Raw genomic sequence first — 24,460 nt, forward strand, 5'->3', positions numbered from 1 at the left:
GCACAGTGACTCATTTGCAAGAATGTGAAATGAGCAAGATAATAAATATAACAAATTCTATAATGACCTACTTTTATTGACTCAGTAAAATTCTTGTAACTACTTAACACACCAGAATGAAACAAATTTGGGAAAAAGTTGTAGGTGACATACAGGTGGATAGCTGATAGGTCAGATTGTCAGTTGGCTTTGGAAGTGTGATATGCTCAATGGTAATGATAAAGTTCAGTGGTTATGGGTGATTTCATCCTGCTAACTGTATTATAAATGATTAAAAGACCTTCAGTGTTTACTATAGTGAAACAAACTCTATCTCAAGGAGACAAAAACATGTGTCCCAGCGTCATACAAAATTTAAATCTTCCTTGAATGTTTTGAAATAAGTTATAAACCCAATTTAATGATTACTGTTGTTTCAGGGAGCCAACTATTATGATTGGTGCACTTTCCAAAAATTCAGTGAGATTAGTGGGGTTTAAGCAATGAATGGAATGTGTAGCACATTCTATTTCTCTTTCCAACTTAAAAATTTGTCTTCACTGGAGAAGTCTAGGTCTGATTTCACACATAATTCATGTGGGAACTGGAAAGGATCCATCCAGCACATTTCATAATCAGTTTCAAATGCACACAATGTACGTTTCAAACTTTTCTGTTGCCTCTCCCTACAAATATTTTATTGCTGGTATCATAAACTACCTTAAGTAAAATCCTTATCACATAAAGTAGCACTAGTAAGGAGATGAACGTTCGTTATCTGTGGCAGGAGGCGTTATTTCACTCAGCTTCTATCTGTTGCCTCTCCCTACAAATATTATATTGCTGGTATCATAAACTACCTTAAGTAAAATCCTTATCACGTAAGTAGCACTAGTAAGGGGATGAACGTTCATTATCTGTGACAGGAGGCATTATTTCACTCAGCTTCTATAGGTTCGCTGTGGAAATATCCCACTTCAGAGGTCTGTGGTAATTGTACTCGTTTCCTCAAGTTTCACATTTAAAAGCACATATTCCAAAACACTGTTGCAACGTGGAATGAGAAGCGGTAAAACAGTATTACATAAAGCAGCAAACACTGTAAAAGTCACAAAGGAAACACAAATACTGCTACAATGCACAAGTAGAAGCAATAAAGCACTGCTAAACGTCCAATGAAATGCGTTGAAAATACAGATATTGCAAAGCAGTAAAACACTGATCGCTACTGTTATGTGCGAACAAATGCAGTAAACCACGTGGGTCTACTGAAAACCTGTGATGAAGACCAAAGAATACGCATTCTATGGGAAGATCCCAAAGAACATATTTGGGTGCACTTAGTCGCTGTGGAGAGGGTGAAAGGGTGGGACTTGTTCCGGTACTTGTCCCTTTCTGTAGAGGAGTGCGAATGGGCGGGATCTGTTCTGGCTGAAATCCTGGTGCTAATGATTCCTCAAATGTAGCCCATATGGCAATTGTGGAAGACCACAATGGCTATGCTTCTTTCATACGCCAGGTTGTAAGGGAAGAGATACAACATTTTATGGCTATCGTAACTGGTGGACTGAGTACACAAGAGATAGTGGCTGTTTTTTTTTTAAATATGTACTATTTTGAAATAAAAATAAAACAAGTAGACTTTTCTTGACAGTTTTATTTCTTCATGAAAGCCTGTATTTTAACCTACTTTCCTACAAAATTCCCACAAATATTAAGGCACTTATTGTAACATACAGCCAGCTTGTGAATGCTACCGTTGTAAAAATCTGCTACCTGATTATGTAAGCATTGCAGCACGCTCGTTTTGACATACCTTGGATGGGGACACTCCTCAACTCACCATAGCCGTTCGAGACCATACAGAGGTACCAGCCGCTTGCATAGCCACAGAATTCAGGAAGACTGAGTAAGATGACCATCTATGGAGGTGAGGCTGCCACAGATGAAAATCCTCCACAGATAACAGTTACCAAGATGACAGGAAATCTCAGTGACTTTGTTATCGATGTCTAACCAGTCCAGGTGCTAGTAAATGTGGGCATATTGTCACCCATTATAGAAGACTATGTTCTGTGATGCAAAAGCGATTCTATTGCAAGTTGCTAATGGGAAATATGTCCAGCCAACTGTAACATGCGTTGCAAGAATAACTATCAGCAACAGAATACAGACTTTGAACTTGTCACTTTAACAGAATGTAGTCATGATTTTATTCTCGGATGTGACTTTGTGCATGCATCTCAAGCACTCACAGACTGTAGAAGATCTGAGCTGCAGACTGAAGATGCTGTTCCAACTGTTGTTGTTGTTGTTGTTGTTGTGGTCTTCCAGTCTTGAGACTGGTTTGATGCAGCTCTCCATGCTGCTCTATCCTGTGCAAGCCTCTTCATCTCCCAGTACCTACTGCAGCCTACATCCTTCTGAATCTGCTTAGTGTATTCATCTCTTGGTCTCCCTCTACGATTTTTACCCTCCACGCTGCCCTCCAGTACTAAATTGGTGATCCCTTGATGTCTCGGAACATGTCCTACCAACCGATCCCTTCTTCTAGTCAAGTTGTGCCACAAACTCCTTTTCTCCCCAATTCTATTCAATACCTCCTCATTAGTTATGTGATCTACCCATCTAATCTTCAGCATTCTTCTGTAGCACCACATTTCGAAAGCTTCTATTCTCTTCTTGTCCATACTAGTTATCGTCCACGTTTCACTTCCATACATGGCTACACTCCATACAAATACTTTCAGAAACGACTTCCTGATACTGAAATCAATACTGGATGTTAACAAATTTCTCTTCTTCAGAAACGCTTTCCTTGCCATTGCCAGTCTACATTTTATATCCTCTCTACTTCGACCATCATCAGTTATTTTACTCCCTAAATAGCAAAACTCCTTTACTACTTTAAGTGTCTCATTTCCTAATCTAATTGCCTCAGCATCACCAGACGTAATTCGACGGCATTCCATTATCCTCGTTTTGCTTTTGTTGATGTTCATCTTATATCCTCCTTTCAAGACACTGTCCATTCCATTCAGCTGCTCTTTCAAGTCCTGTGCTGTCTCTGACAGAATTACAATGTCATCAGCGAACCTCAAAGTTTTTATTTTTTCTCCATGGATTTTAATACCTACTCTGAACTTTTCTTTTGTTTCCTTTACTGCTTGCTCAATATACAGATTGAATGGCAATGGGGAGAGGCTACAACCCTGTCTCACTCCCTTCCCAACCACTGCTTCCCTTTCATGTCCCTCGACTCTTATAACTGCCATCTGCTTTCTGTACAAATTGTAAATAGCCTTTTTTTCCCCTGTATTTTACCCCTGCCACCTTCAGAATTTGAAAGAGAGTATTCCAGTCAACATTGTCAAAAGCTTTCTCTAAGTCTGTTCCAACTAGCGCACAACAAAGATTGCTCTGGGTGGCTGTTTGCTGTTGAAGTGTTGTTTTCCCAGCACCATCAATGAGGCAAGTTTAAGTAATAAACCAAGATACACAGTTAAATTGTAAAGCTTTTGTTGATTGCAAAAAGCTACTCAGGCTCACAAAAGAAATATGCATTTCATTGTTGATTGTATGTATAGCAGGTGATAAAGGAGAATGTTGGATTGCTGATCGTCACGAGCAGCCCCAACTCATTCCTAAAGATGGACATAGGGATGTCTAAATGAGTCCTAGTAGGGCAGCTTAGTGTCATCAACAAAGATTCGTGCTCTACTGTCACTACACAGTGCAGGGGAGAAGCTATTATTGAACTGTCAGTAAGATTCAGCCTGGCCAAGGAACAATGTCGAAGAGTGTTAGCCGTTCTGCGCCAATTTTTTTATGCTGTCATATCTGTAGTGGAGAAAGGAAAGACCAACTGTTCCAGATAATATACTGTTTCAGAACTGGGGAATGTCCACCAATTAGCCAGCAATCATATAGGATGTCACTGCCTGAATGATGGGTAATCTGTGAGGAAGTGGAGAAGATGACATCATTGAACCATCAGAGATTGCTCGGTCTTCTCTGGTGACCCTTTTGAAGGAGGATGGCACATTGGAGTTCTGTGTTGACTACCACCAACTCAACAAAATCATGAAGAAAGGTGTCTGTCCATTGCCGCGCATTAACGACACTCTGGACTTGTGAAAGAAGCAAAGTACTTCTCAATTATGGACATGCAGATAGGCTACTGGAAAATACATGGTTGACAATGTTACCTGGAAAGAGTCTGCCTTCATAATTCCTAATGGCATCTGTGAGCTCAAAGCCACTTTCAAACATATGATGGACAACATGCTTCACACCAGATCTTGAAGTTTGTTCAGACTGCAGCTATCAGCCTGAAACTGAAAAAATGTTTCTTCATGGCCTAAGATGTAAAAATCTTGGACCCTCTATCTAGTGTATTATGATGGAGCTCTTCCCGATCCAGAGAAAATAAGAGCTTTCACAGATTTTCCAATTACTCAGCACATTCATGATGTGAAAAGATTTCCAGAAGGTGCTATACTACCAGTGATTCATAAAGGACTTCTGTACCAAGCCACTGCAAAACTTATGCAGGCAGATGCTATATTTTCCTGGAACAAGGAGCAAGAAATGTCTTTCCTTGTCCTTTAGGTGGTGCTAATATCCACTCCAGTTCTAGCATTGTGAGACAATAATGCAAAGATATAATTTCATGCTGACATTAGCAGTTTTGGGATAGGGACAATTCTGGCACAATTTCAGATATATGCTGAAAAGGTGATAAATTATGCTTCCAGAGTACTTCCCAAGTCCAAGAAGAATTGCTCTAGAATCAATAAGGAGTGCCTTGCATTTGTTAGGTCATCAGCAAGTTCTGAACATATTTATTTGGCAAAATATTCACCATTGTTATGGATCACCATTCATTATGCTGGCCAGCTAGCATGAAGGGTCTGTCTGGTCAGATGGTCAGGTTTCAGGAGTCACAACAATATACAAAAATGGTGCAAACACAAGGACACTGACTGCCTTTCAGGGACTCCTTTGTCGGAACACAGCAATGTGAATGAAATCTCAGTCATTGGTGCATTAAATTATATTGCTGCTGTACAGAGTAAGGAGCCATTGTTGCTGAAAACCATAGAAGTCTTGAAAAATGAGAAGCCTGCCAAAGGAGGATTCCAGTTACGAGGAACCATGATCCGTGGGACGAAAATGGATCCTCGTCATCCCAGTTCATCAGTGACCAACTATCCTTAAACGTTTCTACAATGCTCCACTATCTTATAACCAGGGATTCATGAAGACTAGACAGAATCAGATGTACGTATCACTGACTAGGTCTCCACCAATCTGTTGGACACTATGTGAGCCACTGTAAGGAATACCATGCCACAATTATGGCGACTAACTGAAAGAGCCATAGAGTACTTTCCTTAGAAAATGGCCTATTTTAAATCAAAATCTGGGTGGTTATGACCTTAGCTGTTTTGCATTCAAAAACTTGCCAAGGTGGTTTATATAACTGTTACACCCAATTCTGCTAGTTCATGACTGCCAATGGTTGATGGTTGGGACCCTGCCACTATGTTAATGCAGCTGGTAACATTTAAAAGGGAAACATTGTTAGCATAAATCTCGAAAAGTTCTTGATTGATTTAATTCAAATTTTTACTCAATCTCCTAATAAACATTGGGATGAACTTAGGCTATGCTCTTTAAAAGTTAGTCAAGAAATATAGACATAGGCTATATATTTTGTAATAAATGTTTGAAACCAGTTATTGAGAAAATTATTTAATTGAATAGATAAAAAATCTACTCATCAAGTGGCGGCAAAACACACACATAAAAGACGGGTGTAATTGGGAAGCTTTCAGAGCCAGTGGCCCCTGCTTCAGGCAGAAGGGTTGTAGGGGAAGGGAAAGGACTGGAGAGGTCTAGGAAAAGGGGTGGTTTTCGAGAAAGTCACCCTGACCCGTGGTTCTGGGTGACTTTCCCAAAAACTACCCCTTTTCCTAGACCTCTCCAGTCCTTTCCCTTCACCCCTTTTCCTTCCCCTTCAACCCTTTTGCCTGAAGAAGGAGCCACTGGCTCCGAAAGCTTGCGAATGACAACCGTCTTTTATTTCTATGTTCTGCCACTGCTTGGTGAGTAGTAAATGTTTGGATAGACATGTTGTTGTTGTTGTGGTCTTCAGTCCTGAGACTGGTTTGATGCAGCTCTCCATGCTACTCTATCCTGTGCAAGCTTCTTCATCTCCCAGTACCTACTGCAACCTACATCCTTCTGAATCTGCTTAGTGTATTCACCTCTTGGTCTCCCTCTACGATTTTTACCCTCCACGCTGCCCTCCAATGCTAAATTTGTGATCCCTTGATGCCTCAAAACATGTCCTACCAACCGATCCCTTCTTCTAGTCAAGTTGTGCCACAAACTTCTCTTCTCCCCAATCCTATTCAATACCTCCTCATTAGTTACGTGATCTACCCACCTTATCTTCAGCATTCTTCTGTAGCACCACATTTCGAAAGCTTCTATTCTCTTCTTGTCCATACTAGTTATCGTCCACGTTTCACTTCCATACATGGCTACACTCCATACAAATACTTTCAGAAACGACTTCCTGACACTTAAATCTATACTTGATGTTAACAAATTTCTCTTCTTCAGAAACGATTTCCTTGCCATTGCCAGTCTACATTTTATATCCTCTCTACTTCGACCATCATCAGTTATTTTACTCCCTAAATAGCAAAACTCCTTTACTACTTTAAGTGTCTCATTTCCTAATCTAATTCCCTCAGCATCACCCGACTTAATTCGACTACATTCCATTATCCTTGTTTTAATTTTGTTGATGTTCATCTTATATCCTCCTTTCAAGACACTGTCCATTCCGTTCAACTGCTCTTCCAAGTCCTTTGCTGTCTCTGATAGAATTACAATGTCATCGGCGAACCTCAAAGTTTTTACTTCTTCTCCATGAATTTTAATACCTACTCCGAATTTTTCTTTTGTTTCCTTTACTGCTTGCTCAATATACAGATTGAATAACATTGGGGATAGGGTACAACCCTGTCTCACTCCTTTCCCAACCACTGCTTCCCTTTCATGCCCCTCGACTCTTATAACTGCCATCTGGTTTCTGTACAAATTGTAAATAGCCTTTCGCTCCCTGTATTTTACCCTTGCCACCTTTAGAATGTGGAAGAGGGTATTCCAGTCAACATTGTCAAAAGCTTTCTCTAAGTCTACAAATGCTAGAAACGTAGGTTTGCCTTTTCTTAATCTTTCTTCTAAGATAAGTCGTAAGGTTAGTATTGCCTCACGTGTTCCAACATTTCTAGACGTGGATAGACATAGGCTACATATTTTTTAATATTAACATATAGTGAACAAAAATCTTGGAAAGTTCTTCACCAATTTATTTCATATTTTTTCTCAATGTGGTAATAAACATTAGGATAGACATATGCTACATCTCCTAAGTGGAGGAAGAGGAGAAGAAGATAAACAATGATAGAGGAGAGGATATGGACAGAGAGATCAGGAAGAGGCAAATTAGAATGTATTCCAATTCCCATACATATTTAGCAGTTGTGAAACATTGTTGGGTTTGCTAGTTATCTATATTTTCACAAAAAGGTCTTCCATCACACATTCAGAAAAAAACTTTGAGGTTAGTAGTTTAAGAAAATCTACAATATGTTCCATTTATTTACTATGTATAAACCTGTTTTTTGGGTGCTGAACTCTCTTGCCCTGAATTGATAGAAGTCGGAAGGCTTCAGACCACTAATGTTGGTACATCTAGCAATTGTTAATTTTAGTGGTCTATTTGCTGTGCAGTGTTGTGTTAGTCATTACATTGTAAGTGTCATGAGTACTACATAGGAAAGATATGACTTGCTTGCCTTCTGCATCACTCCTTCCCACAGAGAAGTCCTCGGGCCTAATGGAGTGGGCTGCTTCAATTCTCTTCATCCTGTTCTCTTTACAGTCAAGAAAAAGTTTACAAAATAAAGATTTTTTCGTTATCCACGAACAAATAATTAAGTATTTGTCTTTACCTCATGATTTTTTCTTGTGTGCCATTATCAATAAATGATTTATCTTGCCTCATACAAAACTGTTTCAGTTAAGCAACAGTGAATTCACAGGAAACTAGAAAAATATTTTAGTGGAAATTTCATGTTTCATTCCTTTTGTTTTCATTTTTCATTCCTTTTGTTGTGGTTTATGTCATCAGAAGGACAACTGTTTCCTCTTCATAATGTGAGTGATAGGACAGAGCCCTATGGTGTGTTGATTATTATTTGTCCCTCATTGGTGATGCATTCATATAAAACTCGATATCAAGACTCTGCTTGCTAATGGCTAAAGACAAGAAAAATGTGATTGTGTAAATCAGATGTGCTAGATGTAACACAAAAATTATAATTTGCATATTTTTTGTGTGTGTGTGTGTGTGTGTGTGTGTGTGTGTGTGTGTGTTGAGATGTCAGTGGAAAGGCAGTTTTGGAATTCAAATTATGATTCACCTCTCTAGTACTTACTAATGAAACTATCCCATAATTACTAACATAAATTGTTGTGCTCCTATTTCAGCCAAAATACATTCAGTCTCTCTTGAAGCAAGCCGAGCGTCGCAAGAAAGAACAAGAACGTCGATATGAACGTGAAGTACAGCGAGAGCGAGAGGCAGAAGGAGAACAGTTCAAAGATAAAGAGTCATTTGTCACTGCTGCTTATCGAGCAAAGCTTGAGGAATTTCGCAAAATGGATGAACAGGAAAAACATATGGAACATTTGGAAGGCAAGTCTAGTTGCTGTCATGTGTATGTCAAAAGCTATTGCTGTAATTAACGTTCACTGCAGACTGTTTTGGTCTTGAATCTATGATGACTCTGAATCTGAGGCAATTGTTGTAACTTACAGAAACACCTTTATTTTCCTAGGGTCATTCTAGATTTTATTTTCAAAATCTAGTTTTCATAACTAATGGAATACAATAGGTTTTCTTATGCTTATGAACATGATTTTCCTCCTCCCACTTGCTCCATTTAACAGGAATAAGAATCTTGTGTGAAAAGTTGACTTCCTGTTAATCTCAGTTTAAGAAGAATGTAATAATTCAATTTCCAAAGAAAGCAAGTGTTGACTGGTGTGGATATTTCTATCGGTATAATAAGTTGTCGCTGCAAAACACTGAATCAATTACGGAATGATGGTGAAATCAAAGCCATCATTGGTATCAATCAGTGCAGTTTCCAGAGAAATGTAGAAACACGTTAGGCAATATTGACCCTGTGGCTTACCTTATTAGATAGACTGAAGAAAACAAATATATATTTTTAGCATTTGTAAATTTAGAGAAAACTTTTTACAGTGTTGACTAGACTGCATTTTTTGAAGTTCTCAAGATAGCAGGGACAGAATACAGGGAGTGAAAGGTTATTAGCATCATGTGTAGAAACCAGACTGTAGTCAAAAGACATGGAGGGTAGTAGTGGTTGAGAAGAGAGTCAGTCAGAGCTGTAACCTCTCCCCAATGTTACTAAATGTGTACAGTGAGCATATAGTTAAGGAATTAGTGGTGGAATTGAAGTTCAGAGAGAACAAACAAAACTTTGAGTTTTTTTATAAAATGTTTAAGGGTTAGTAACCTTGCCTGAAATATTTGTCAATTGTCTCAAGTGCAGTTTTGTACAGAAGTGAAACGAGGTATGAAAATGGAAGATAAATAGATCAGACAAGGAAGAATAGAAGCTTTTGAAATGTGATGCTACAGAAGAAAGGTAAAGATTAAATGGGTAGATTGTGTAACTAATGAGGTACTGAATTACATTGAGGCAAAAAATAAATTTATGGCTCAACTTGACTGAAAGAAAGGATTCTTTGATGGTACATGCCCTGAGGCATCAAGGAATTGCCAGTTGGTAATGGAGGAAAGTGTGGGGGTTAAAAATTCAAGAGAGAGGCCGTCTTTGACTGTAGTAAACAGGTTCAGATGGATGCAGGTTGAAATACACTACCAGAGAGAAAAATTAATACACCCTTTAGGAGGTTTCTAATTCACTCAAGATTTATTTTTGCAGCAGTAAATATGGAGTCCATAAAATGATTACACTTACAGAACAATAGTGCAAGCAGTTCTGATGTACCAGGCATCAACCCATGCTGGAATACCCACATTAATATGTGGTGTAACCTCCATGGGCAGCAGTGCATGCACTGACTCTGGCATCCAGTCGATTATACAGATGGCAAATATGTCCTTGGATATGTTATCACATGCCTTCTGGACCTGTTTATGTAGTTCTCTGAGAATTGTTGGTTGACAAGTTGCACAAGTCACTTCTCACCCACCATGTCCCACATGTGGTCAATTGAAGACAAGTCCAGAGAACATGCTGACCAGGGAAGTTTCTGCACATCCTGCAAAGCACATCAAGTTTCATGAGCAGTGTGTAGGCGAGCATTATCCTATTAGAACAACAAATCACCATCCTGCTGCAAATATGTCAAAAGGACTGATCTAACAACATTCACAACACATACCCTCCAGAAACACCAAAGGTGAACAAGAGTTGTAGCTTATAGCAGCCCCGACCATAACACCTGGGGTGTGGCAGGGTATCTTATGTGAATGCACTCTGTGAGACAGTGCTGACCAGGTCTGTGTCTTATGTGCATATGACCGTCACAAGCATGCTGGCAGAATGTACTTTCATTCCTGAAGACCACGACAGGGCTGTCAAGCAATGCATGTCAATGCTGTGGTGGGAGCAGAAGAAGGGGTGGAGATTGCTTGCTTGTAGTCCCACTGCCAATAATAGCTTCTCAGCAATTTGTGTTGACTTGTCTGGGCTCACAAGCCCTCTTATCTGTGCTGTGGTAACTATATGACCTGCCACTGCTGCCCTTAACAGTATTATGATCCCAGCTGGCGTCTGTGCTGCGTGGATGTCCAGAACATTGTCTACGGGAATGAAAATGTTCATGTGACCACTGATACCAGCATTGTTACACAACTGAAACAGCACTTCCAACTTGTGTGGCCGTTTTCTGAAAGGATTGGTTGTAGGTAGCATGAGTGCATCTCCGTGGCATGGTTGTTTGCTTGCTTCACATGTTTGCACCACACTGAGTATAATGGCTGTGAACGTTCCCTATTAAAGGGTAGACACAGTGGTGCTTGTGGCAGCTTTGCTACTATGCTGTGTGTCTGCGGACAATGCTGAAAACATTATCACTACATCTACTATCCTTCATGTGGTGTATTCCATTATTGGATCAAAATCAACACAGGATGCTGCAAATGTACACTAAATTTTTGTGAACAACAAAAATAAAGAGAACGAGGAGTGTAAACAAAAGAATTTTGTGCAGTTTCTTCACTGTAAGTAATCACACTCCACAAAAACGTGAAGGTGCAGCCAAGTGTGCATCCATGTGCTTACAGGGTACCTGTTGTTGTTGTTGTTGTTGTTGTTGTTGTGGTCTTCAGTTCTGAGACTGGTTTGATGCAGCTCTCCATGCTACTCTGTCCTGTGCAAGCTTCTTCATCTCCCAGTACCTACATCCTTCTGAATCTGCTTAGTGTATTCATCTCTTGGTCTCCCTCTACGATTTTTGCCCTCCACGCTGCCCTCCAATACTAAATTGGTGATCTCTTGATGCCTCAGAACATATCCTACCAACCGATCCCTTCTTCTAGTCAAGTTGTGCCACAAACTTCTCTTCTCCCCAATCCTGTTCAATAGTTCCTCATTAGTTATGTGATCTACCCATCTGATCTTTAGCATTCTTCTGTAGCACCACATTTCGAAAGCTTCTATTCTCTTCTTGTCCAAACTATTTATTGTCCATGTTTCACTTCCATACATGGCTACACTCCATACAAATACTTTCAGAAACGACTTCCTGATACTGAAATCAATACTGGATGTTAACAAATTTCTCTTCTTCAGAAACGCTTTCCTTGCCATTGCCAGTCTACATTTTATATCCTCTCTACTTCGACCATCATCAGTTATTTTGCTCCCCAAATAGCAAAACTCCATTACTACTTTTAAGTGTCTCATTTCCTAATCTAATTCCCTCAGCATCCCCCGACTTAATTCGACTACATTCCATTATCCTCGTTTTGTTTCTGTTGATGTTCATGTTCATCTTATACCCTCCTTTCATGACACTGTCCATTCCGTTCAACTGCTCTTCCAAGTCCTTTGCTGTCTCTGACAGAATTACAATGTCATCGGCGAACCTCAAAGTTTTTATTTCTTCTCCATGGATTTTAATACCTACTCCAAATTTTTCTTTTGTTTCCTTCACTGCTTGCTCAATATAGAGATTGAACAACATTGGGGAGAGACTACAACCCTGTCTCACTCCCTTCCCAACCACTGCTTCCCTTTCATGTCCTTCGACTCTTATAACTGCCATCTGGTTTCTGTACAAATTGTAAATAGCCTTTCACTCCCTGAATTTTATCCCTGCCACCTTCAGAATTTGAAAGAGAGTATTCCAGGCAACTTTGCAAAAGCTTTCTCTAATTCTTCAAATGCTAAAAACGTAGGTTTGCCCTTCCTTAATCTAGCTTCTAAGATAAGTCGTAGGGTCAGTATTGCTTCACGTGTTCCAACATTTCTACGGAATCCAAACTGATCTTCTCCGAGGTCAGCTTCTACTAGTTTTTCCATTCGTCTATAAAGAATTCGCGTTAGTATTTTGCAGCTGTGACTTATTAAACTGATAGTTCGGTAATTTTCACATCTGTCAACACCTGCTTTTTTTGAGATTGGAATTATTATATTCTTCCTGAAGTCTGAGGGTATTTCGCCTGTTTCATACATCTTGCTCACCAGATGGTAGAGTTTTGTCAGGACTGGCTCTCCCAAGGCCGTCAGTAGTTCCAATGGAATGTTGTCTATTCCGGGGGCCTTGTTTCGACTCAGGTCTTTCACTGCTCCGTCAAACTCTTCACGCAGTATTGTATCTCCCATTTCATCTTCATCTACATCCTCTTGCATAATATTGTCCTCAAGTACATCGCCCTTGTATAGACCCTCTATATACTCCTTCTACCTTTCTGCTTTCTCTTCTTTGCTTAGAACTGGGTTTCCATCTGAGCTCTTGATGTTCATGCAAGTGGTTCTCTTATCTCCAAAGGTCTCTTTAATTTTCCTGTAGGCAGTACCTATCTTACCCCTAGTGAGATAAGCCTCTATATCCTTACATTTGTCCTCTAGCCATCTCTGCTTAGCCATTTTGCACTTCCTGTCAATATCATTTTTGAGAAGTTTGTATTCCTTTTTACCTGCTTCATTTATTGCATTTTTATATTTTCTCCTTTCATCAATTAAATTCAGTATATCTTCTGTTACCCAAGGATTTCTACTAGCCCTCGTCTTTTTACCTACTTGATCCTCTGCTGCCTTCACTACTTCATCCCTCAAAGCTACCCATTCTTCGTCTACTGTATTTCTTTCCCCCATTCCTGTCAATTGTTCCCTTATGCTCTCCCTGAAACTCTGTACAACCTCTGGTTTAGCCAGTTTATCCAGGTCACATCTCCTTAAATTCCCACCTTTTTGCAGTTTCTTCAGTTTTAATCTACAGCTCATAACCAATAGATTGTGCTCAGAGTCCACATCTGCCCCTGGAAATGTCTTACAATTTAAAACCTGGTTCCTAAATCTCTGTCTTACCATTATATAATCTATCTGAAACCTGTCAGTATCTCCAGGCTTCTTCCATGTATACAGCCTTCTTTTATGATTCTTGAACCAAGTGTTAGCTATGATTAAGTTGTGCTCTGTGCAAAATTCTACCAGGCGACTTCCTCTTTCATTTCTTAGCCCCAATCCATATTCACCTACCAGGGTACCTAATGTATCCCAAATCCAGGTACTGTTTATAGTTTAATGCTCTGAAATGGAGCAGCCTCAGAATGTATATTAAAATATATTTCACAATAATGGATTAAACCTACAGAATTTAAATTATCAGGATGCTTTTCAGTTATTTCCCACACGGATTCACATAAGAACACTTGAACTTTTTTGGAACTGTTGATATTGAGGTATGTTTTGTGAACAGATGGTAGTCAGTAATAAGGCTGTGACTTGAAATGCTGGTTAGCTCCATGTAGGAGACGTAGGGGGACCTGGTTTCTGCACAATACTGCTCTTATAGGCTATTGTAAGCTCATTGTTCAGTCTAAGGCTGTCCAATCAACTTCAATATGATTTTCCTATTCTGATGCCTGCAGTAAAAGGGAATCAGCAGAGCTGCTGCACATTTGCTATGGAATCACCCTCTCTATGTATATTTCTATTATGCTTTGATGCATTTTGATAGTTTTGAAGATAGGTGTTCTAATTTTGTAAATGTCTCATAGAATGCATTAGAATGCCATAACATAAGTGGCACCACTTAAGCAAGGGTTTATGAACAAGGAAAAAATAAGCACGTGAAACATGTCCCATTACCTTTAGTTACTAAGAATTTCCTTGCTTGCTGACAGCATTTGGGAGGTAGTGTTTTGTTAGCAAGTCTCTTTTTGTGAGTATATTGCACCTCAGTTCGTGTTTGTCCTATTTTCTTGTGAATAACTGTTGCACACAACTAGTCTGACTATAGCACAATATCAATTCATTATGCAGTTTATTAGCAAAAATGTGGAACATGAGCTTATGGTGTAAATGATGGAACTTACTGCATCAAAACACTAATCAAGAACAAAATCTGTGTAAATGCAGGCAAAGGCATATAGGAAATTTCACCAGGGCATTGTACGATGGTATGTTTACTTGCAAATACTTAAAAATCAAGATGGGGCTGTTTGCTTGCATCTGTCATCCAATCATAGCATAGCACCTGTGATGTCCTGTAACAGTACCATTTCATTGTGTGAACTCATAAATGGGATGGACTGAATACACATGAAAAACATTAAATATCTTAAGTTCATGGTTTGAAACATGAGAAATAGTCAGCCCGCAACAAAGCTAATATACACCACATTCAAGATGTCTACAAAATGCTTCATTTTAGTAATGCTTGTTGTGATAAAGTGTCAGGAAATGTGATGTCAGTGTCAAAAAATGGTACCTTAAGACTTTATATTGGAATTAACTTTTGGTGTTATTTAGCATTTGTTTATGAAAAGGAAAGGAGATAACAGTTTGTAAACTTTTTAGAGATCCCTGACACCATAGTACAGATTAGTAAATCTTGCAGCCTTACCCAGTATGGAAAGCATGAGCTGCGCCTTTCAGAACCCATAAACTTCATAATACACCTCCTTGCTCAGACCTGGCCCAGTGCCATTTCCTTCTGTTACATAAATACATCATTCGTGGACAGTTTCAAGAAAGGCAGATCTAGGAAGCACCTGGATACAATTACCAACAATGTTGAACTTCCACTAAATAATTTGAGAGTATACACCAACTCATACTATTAGAAAATCACATGTGTATTGAGATGATGGCTGTGTAAGTTTTTATTATGACAGAGTCCATTTCTTTCTTAAAAGTTCCTGAATAATCTTGATACATGATTTGAAAAATAATTTGGTGATATATTCAAAGGAATAAAACTGCAAGAAATAAAATTTTAGTCACAGTGTGCATGATAAACAGTAGAATAGCCAAAGAATGAAGACTTTGTGCTCATACTAATTTATTTTTAAGACTCAGATGACTCTCCTTTCTTCAGAAATCCTGCTGTGATTATTAAGTTTCTGATATTGGTATTGCTATGCCATTTTTGTCTATTCTCTCTGAATTTGCATTGTGCTGATATAAAAGAATGTTCTCCTATTTTGAAACTGAAATTTGTACTGTAATTTCATTTCTGTTTAAGAAATCATGCAGAATATGCCCAGTGATATAACTTTGTGTATTTAATTTCAGTTTCCATCAGCGGAAATATTTATATGTGCTTTTTTTTGTACAGCAATAATGGATGTTTCCAAGCAGAAGGATCTCAGTGGATTTTACAGGCATTTATATCGTCAGGCAACTGGTGAGTCTCCGGCATCCAATTCAAATGTAGTAAAAGTTAAAGAAGAACCACCAGATCCTTCTCCCTCTTCATACAATGAGGAAGGTGACGTAAAGACAAAGGAGAACAGTAATAAGGCCATTGCAGAAGGTATGAAAGATTTCTTTCAAAGTGTCAGCTAAAAGTATAATTTCAATTATTTCATGTTTCACATTGCCTTTGCCTAAAACCAATTTCAGACAAATTACATTGTAATTTGTGCTGTCAAAAATGTGTTGGCTGCTGAGACAGTTAAAATTGTGTGTGTTGTTTGCCAACGGTGGCATTTTGGGATTGGATCTGTTTTGAGATGGGGGAATCATGTGTGCATGTACGCTGCAAATATGTGGAGATACACATTTACATATAAACTGGCTACTTTTTCTTTTGCAGTGCAATGCTGTACTTCACTATTTCAAACATTTCAGGTTTTACTTTAATTTCAGTAAGACAGAAAATACAGACGTGCCACAAGTCTTGTCGATTTCCAGCTTGGTTATTCTATGTTTGTACAGCCAAAGACAGTTTTACTCTGCCTAATGCTGTGTTTCAACTTAATGTTTTCATATCATACCATGTGGAGAGCCATGCTGTGTATGCAGCAGTAGTAACTTCTTTGTGGACATGACAGCTAAATCAAATGCTACTTCTGTACACATCCTCTGATAATCCAAAATACCACAGCCCTAACCAAGACTGAATGCCACCTCTTGATGCTGCCAGTGTGTGATACACTAGGGAAAGTACATAAGCAGCACATAGATGAATGGAGAATCATTCTACGTAAGATATGGGGATGTTTGGGGAATCCACTGACATAAGCAAATTTGACAAAGAGCAGATTGTTACTGCCCAGCACTTGAGGATGCAAATAGTGAAGGTGGGTGGTTGTTTGCCTGCTGTTGTTGATAGCTCCTCTGAAAAGTTGTTGATAGACAGAAAAACCATGAGTATCTGGGTGTAACACTCTGTAGGTATGTGAAATGTAATGATCACATAGGCTCAGTAGTGGGTAAAGAAGGTGGTAGACTTCGGTTAGTTGTAGAATACTGGGGAAGTGCAGTCAGTCTACAAAGGGGATTGCTTACAGATCACTTGTGTGGCCAGTTCTAGAATATTGCTCAACTGTGTGTGACCCTTACCATGTAGGAGTAATGGGATTGAACATCTACAGAGAAGGGCAGCACGAATGGTCACAGGTTTGTTTGATCTGTCGGAGTGTGTCTGAGAGATATTGAAGACACTGAACTTACAGCTTCAGATGTACTCTATCCCAAGAAATTCTACAAGAAGTTTCAAGAACCGGCTTTAAATAATGACTCTAGGAATCTGCTGCAGCCCCCTATAAATCGCTCACATAGGGATCATGGGGACAAGATTAGAATAATTACGGCAAGCACGGCGGCATCCAGACAATCGTTCTTCCCATGCTTCATACATGAATGGTATGGGAAGAAACTGTAATAACTGGTACAATGGGACGCATCCTACGCCATGCACTTCATGGTGGTTTGCAGAGTATACATGTGATGTAGAGTAGGCAGCAAGGTATTGGCCACCCATGTCTCCTCACAGAATGAGGAACGAGGAGTTTGCCCTCTCTGTAAAGCAGGACAAGTGGTGGTATATGGCAGAACTGATGACAGAGCAAAATGTTGTTGCAGGCACAAATGTTTCTGAACACATGGTTCAGTGCATATTGTGGAACTTGGGGCACCTCAACAGGCACCCTGTACGTATTGTCGTGCTCACCCGATGACGTACTCAGTTATGATTGCAGTCACGAGATCATCAAGATTGGACTGTAGATAAGTGGAAATGTCACCTGGTCTGATGGATCACATTCTTTGTTACAAATATATCTAAAAAGAAAGATGATGAGACTTACCAAACAAAAGCGCTGGCAGGTCGATAGACACACAAACAAACACACACATACACGCAAAATTCTAGCTTTCGCAACCAACGGTTGCCTCGTCAGGAAAGAGGGAAGGAGATGGAAAGACGAAAGGATTTGGGTTTTAAGGGAGAGGGTAAGGAGTCATTTCAACCCCTCTCCCTTAAAACCCAAATCCTTTCGTCTTTCCATCTCCTTCCCTCTTTCCTGACGAGGCAACCGTTGGTTGCGAAAGCTAGAATTTTGTGTGTATGTGTGTGTTTGTTTGTGTGTCTATCGACCTGCCAGCGCTTTTGTTTGGTAAGTCTCATCATATTTCTTTTTAGATATATTTTTTTCCACGTGGAATGTTTCCCTCTATTATATTCTTTGTTACAAATGGTTGATAATTGTGTCCAGATGCGTTGTCATCCCAGTGAACAGCTGCACAAAACAAATACTGGGCTATAGATGCAGGCCAGTGGGGACAGTATTATGATATGGGGGGCATTCACCTGGGCTTCTATGGGACATGTAGTAGTACCGTATTTACTCGAATCTAAGCCGCACTTTTTTTCCGGTTTTTGTAATCCAAAAAACCGCCTGCAGCTTAGAATCGAGTGCAAAGCAAACGGAAGTTCTGAAAAATGTTGGTAGGTGCCGCCACAACTAACTTCTGCCGTCGAATATATGTAGCGCTACACAGGCATGCTTTGTAAGCACAAAGATAAATACTGGCGCCAAAACCTCTGCGTCAGTTAATAAATTTTAACAAAAAAAGGTGGAAGACGAGCTTTTTTTCTCCGCCCCGAGTTTCGACCACTGCATTTTCATACATTATCCAATGAAGTAAATACAAATTCCGTATTGTTCATCTTCGAATGTAGCAGAATTTCAATGTACTACGAAAATCTGACTGGCAAAACTGTTTGGGATGTTTGTCAATATGGCCAACTCTACGTTCTGAATTTTTTCCTACCTGTGAGAAGAGATGGTTGCTAATAGGAACCTGATGAAATGTGAATCACATGCATTATTCTCTTCACCATAAGAATAATACGAATATAAATATTATGCCATGTATTCTTTCGTGTTTGCTGCTATCTCATTTAAATCCTGTCTGCCTAATAAACTACGAAACTAGAGTGAGACACCAGCAAACGCGGAAGAATATACGTATCGTGTCATGCTTATATTCATATTATTCTTATGCCTAATAGTGATACAGTCAGAAATGAAGCACGGCAACTGACTAGATTTTTAAATCTAAGATGACTAATTTCTGTGCAGAATTTGATGTACTAAAGAAGCGGCCACAAAGATTTTCAAACGCAGAAAAATTTTCGCCTAACTCTCATTCAGAACATGTTCTAACTTACGCAGTCTACTATTTTTTGTTCTTGTTGATCATTATCAAAGAAAGCAGCACTGTAAGTAACAACAAATAGCAGTCTCTTGCCATTGTTTCGCTAATGAGACGATTCCTCACTACTTCTTCTTCTTCTTAATTGTAAGCCGCGGTAGCGCGCACAAAAGCAAGCCATGCCGCGAGCGGCGACAGGCCGTAAACACGCACTATCAGAATGCGACAAACAATGCATGACACAGTACAGTAATGCATTTTCAGCTTAGAGTGACGTAAACACCTACAACAAAGAAAACGACAATTATCAGATCAAAGCAATATAAGCAATCGATTCAAACCAGACGAAGCGCGTGAAAAAGGAAGGGTACCGGTATAAATACGGACGGAGTGCCTGACGTATAGCAATGGCTACCTGCTAAAGCTTAACTGCTAAGCTTACGACTCGAACCAAACTACTGTGGCTGTATCGTCATTCATTCAACCTAAATTGTGTTTCATATTACAATGGACCAACTTTGTTTCGATTTGGAGGTGCGGCCTAAAACTTTCCTCTCCCCTTGAATTTCGAGTCTCAAATTTCAGGTGCGGCTGAGATTCGGGAAATTTTTTTTTCCTTTATTTCGAGTCTCATTTTTCAGGTGCGGCTTAGATTCGAGTGCGGCTTAGATTCGAGTAAATACGGTAACTGAAAGCACTGTGACAGCTGTAGACTATGTGAACATTATTCTGGACCATCTGCATCTCTTCACACTTGATATCTTTCCCATTGGTGATAGATAATTGTCCATGTCACTAGCACGGAATCATGTTACATTTCTTTGATGAGCACTATAGTGAACTTGTGTTGATGTCTTCAGCATCAAATTTGTCTGAGATGATCCTGACAGAACACCCGTAGGATGCCATTGGTCATAATCTCCACACTCACAAACCACCAGTTTGTAATTTAAAGGATTTTCGTGACCTGTGTGTAGATCTCCAGTAATATTGTACCTTCAGAAATGCATTTTCATACATTATCCAACGAAGTAAATACAAATTCCGTATTGTTCATCTTCGAATGTAGCAGAATTTCAATGTACTACGAAAATCCGACTGGCAAAACTGTTTGGGATGTTTGTCAATATGGCCAACTCTACGTTCTGAATTTTTTCCTTCCTGTGAGAAGAGATGGTTGCTAATAGGAACCTGATGAAATGTGAATCACATGCATTATTCTCTTCACCATAAGAATAATACGAATATAAATATTATGCCATGTATTCTTTCGTGTTTGCTGCTATCTCATTTAAATCCTGTCTGCCTAATAAACTACGAAACTAGAGTGAGACACCAGCAAACGCGGAAGAATATACGTATCGTGTCATGCTTATATTCATATTATTCTTATGCCTAATAGTGATACAGTCAGAAATGAAGCACGGCAACTGACTAGATTTTTAAATCTAAGATGACTAATTTCTGTGCAGAATTTGATGTACTAAAGAAGCGGCCACAAAGATTTTCAAACGCAGAAAAATTTTCGCCTAACTCTCATTCAGAACATGTTCTAACTTACGCAGTCTACTATTTTTTGTTCTTGTTGATCATTATCAAAGAAAGCAGCACTGTAAGTAACAACAAATAGCAGTCTCTTGCCATTGTTTCGCTAATGAGACGATTCCTCACTACTTCTTCTTCTTCTTAATTGTAAGCCGCGGTAGCGCGCACAAAAGCAAGCCATGCCGCGAGCGGCGACAGGCCGTAAACACGCACTATCAGAATGCGACAAACAATGCATGACACAGTACAGTAATGCATTTTCAGCTTAGAGTGACGTAAACACCTACAACAAAGAAAACGACAATTATCAGATCAAAGCAATATAAGCAATCGATTCAAACCAGACGAAGCGCGTGAAAAAGGAAGGGTACCGGTATAAATACGGACGGAGTGCCTGACGTATAGCAATGGCTACCTGCTAAAGCTTAACTGCTAAGCTTACGACTCGAACCAAACTACTGTGGCTGTATCGTCATTCATTCAACCTAAATTGTGTTTCATATTACAATGGACCAACTTTGTTTCGATTTGGAGGTGCGGCCTAAAACTTTCCTCTCCCCTTGAATTTCGAGTCTCAAATTTCAGGTGCGGCTGAGATTCGGGAAATTTTTTTTTCCTTTATTTCGAGTCTCATTTTTCAGGTGCGGCTTAGATTCGAGTGCGGCTTAGATTCGAGTAAATACGGTAACTGAAAGCACTGTGACAGCTGTAGACTATGTGAACATTATTCTGGACCATCTGCATCTCTTCACACTTGATATCTTTCCCATTGGTGATAGATAATTGTCCATGTCACTAGCACGGAATCATGTTACATTTCTTTGATGAGCACTATAGTGAACTTGTGTTGATGTCTTCAGCATCAAATTTGTCTGAGATGATCCTGACAGAACACCCGTAGGATGCCATTGGTCATAATCTCCACACTCACAAACCACCAGTTTGTAATTTAAAGGATTTTCGTGACCTGTGTGTAGATCTCCAGTAATATTGTACCTTCAGAAATCTCAACAAATCCATACCATGCAGAATTGCTGCTGTATTGCATCCCAATATGTGCTACTGAGCAGGTAGAACAAAATTGACAGATGTGAAGGTAATTTCAGGGGTACACCAAGAAAATGTAATAGTGGGGTGGCGATTCTTCTGGAATTGTCGGGGAATTAAATTTCACATGGAAAAATTGGGGAAATCTCAAAGAATTTCAGGAATTTTGTAAAATCTCAACGAATTTGTGTTTTGAACCTAACATTGAACCTAGGAGTAACCATCCAGAGAAATGTTAAATGGAATGACCAAATAAAAAAAGTAGTAGTAAAAGTAGAAAAAGCATATGCTAGACTGAGATTCATAGAAAGAATAACAAGGCAATGTAACTCATCCACAAAAGAAATGGCTTACAAAATGTTTGTTCAACTGATTCTTGAGTATTGCTCATCACTCTGGGACCCTGAACAGGTAGAAGTAATAGAAGAGATAGAGAAGATCCAACAAAGGGCAAAGTGTTTCATCACAGGGGCATGTAGAAAGTGCGAGAGTGATCCATTGAAGCTCATCAAACTCGAGCAGCAGAGGTTACCACAGAGGCATTGTGCATTGTGTAGTCGTTTACTGTTGAATTCTGAGAGAGTACATTACAAGAAGAGTTGGACAACATATTACTTCCTACTACATATATTTTACGAAATGGCCACAATGAGAAAATTAGAGCTGCCACATGCCATCATGTGGCTTGTAGAGTATTAATGTAGGTACGGTCATAATGTTTTGGCTCATCAATGTATATCAATGTCTCGAACAGTTTTTTCACACTAGAATTGATCAAGTTCAAGTTACAAATGACAGGAAGATTCAGTTCACTATGCACTCAATTACAGATTTTAGAAAACAGTGACATCCAGGATTATACATAAATGATTTTAATCATACTGTGAAATGTTATGGCTCATTTAAGCGTTGTAACTGTGTCAACAACTTCACTAACAGTATGTGGCACTAATGCTTTTCGTGATAACGTTTACCTGCATTTTTCCTTACAGTCATCTTCTCATAGTTTCTTAAAGTTGTCGATGTACTCTGCAATGCCTGTCCTTGTACCATGTGACTTCTTTTCCATCTGCAGAGGATCAGAGGCCATAAGAGAGCTCACATCTATGCCATCTCGCTACAAAATGACATAAATGCTTTTTGAATAACCTTACAACATTGGGTGCACAGATATCTTATCAGGATAGCATCTCTGAGGTGAATCCCACTACAGACCAGAAGAGAAAGTAATGACATTTCTCTTCAGCTTCTTTCAACTGTTTCTGGGCATTATCATTGTAGGCAGCACCTCTTGTTCCCTGCCTTCCAAAACACCGCCAAGCCATGATGCCAAAGCATAGGCAACCACTTCACAACAGGTGAACACATCAATCGCTGTTGTTCCTTGGTGATGTTCTGTGTTCACATGTTTTGTTTCAACGCTGTACAATCATCAAACCAACTCATGCACTGTTGGAAGAACCAAGTACAAGATGTACATAAAGTCTGGGAACACTTTCAAATATTTATTGCTCAAGTACCAAACATCGTACAGATATCATACATATGTCATTTTGAAGAGAAACCCTGAAAGTAGTAGGGTGAATGACTCCTTACCCTCTCCCTTAAAACCCACATCCTTTCGTCTTTCTCTCTCCTTCCCTCTTTCCTGATGAGACAACAGTTTGTTGCGAAAGCTTGAATTTTGTGTGTGTATGTTTGTGTTCGTCTGTGTGTCTGTCGACCTGCCAGCACTTTCATTTGGTAAGTCACATCATCAGGAAAGAGGGAAGGAGAGGGAAAGACGAAAGGATGTGGGTTTTAAGGGAGAGGGTAAGGAGTCATTCCAGTCCCGGGAGCGGAAAGACTTACCTTCGGGGGGAAAAAAGGACGGGTACACACTCGCACACACACACATATCCATCCACACATATACAGACACAAGCAGACATATTTAAAGGCAAAGAGTTTGGGCAGAGATGTCAGTCGGGACGGAAGTACAGAGGCAAAGATGATGTTGAAAGACAGGTGAGGTATGAGCGGCGGCAGATTGAAATTAGAAATTAGCGAAGATTGAGGCCTGGCGGATAGCGAGAAGAGAGGATATGCTGAAGGGCAAGTTCCCATCTCCGGAGTTCAGACAGGTTGGTGTTAGTGGGAAGTATCCAGATAACCCGGACGGTGTAACACTGTGCCAAGATGTGCTGGCCGTGCACCAAGGCATGTTTAGCCACAGGGTGATCCTCATTGCCAACAAACACTGTCTGCCTGTGTCCATTCATGCGAATGGACAGTTTGTTGCTGGTCATTCCCACATAGAACGCTTCACAGTGTAGGCAGGTCAGTTGGTAAATCACGTGGGTGCTTTCACACGTGGCTCTGCCTTTGATCGTGTACACCTTCCGGGTTACAGGACTGGAATAGGTGGTGGTGGGAGGGTGCATGGGACAGGTTTTACACCGGGGGCGGTTACAGGGGTAGGAGCCAGAGGGTAGGGAAGGTGGTTTGGGGATTTCATAGGGATGAACTAAGAGGTTACGAAGGTTAGGTGGACGGCGGAAAGACACTCTTGGTGGAGTGGGGAGGATTTCGTGAAGGATGGATCTCATTTTAGGGCAGGATTTGAGGAAGTCGTATCCCTGCTGGAGAGTCAC

The 24,460-nt window shown here is 39.8% G+C and overlaps 1 protein-coding gene across 1 annotated transcript in view; it reads left to right on the forward strand.

Moving 5' to 3' along the window:
• LOC126101156 (nuclear speckle splicing regulatory protein 1) overlaps positions 1-24,460 on the forward strand; it is a 63,066-nt gene that overhangs the window by 18,101 nt on the left and 20,505 nt on the right. Inside the window, exons 4-5 of the mRNA XM_049911849.1 lie at positions 8,551-8,758; positions 15,910-16,107. Coding sequence (XP_049767806.1) covers positions 8,551-8,758; positions 15,910-16,107 — 406 coding nt within the window. The remainder of the gene's footprint in view (positions 1-8,550; positions 8,759-15,909; positions 16,108-24,460) is intronic.

Source organism: Schistocerca cancellata, chromosome 9 (genome assembly GCF_023864275.1).
Source record: "Schistocerca cancellata isolate TAMUIC-IGC-003103 chromosome 9, iqSchCanc2.1, whole genome shotgun sequence".
Lineage (NCBI taxonomy): Eukaryota > Metazoa > Arthropoda > Insecta > Orthoptera > Acrididae > Schistocerca > Schistocerca cancellata.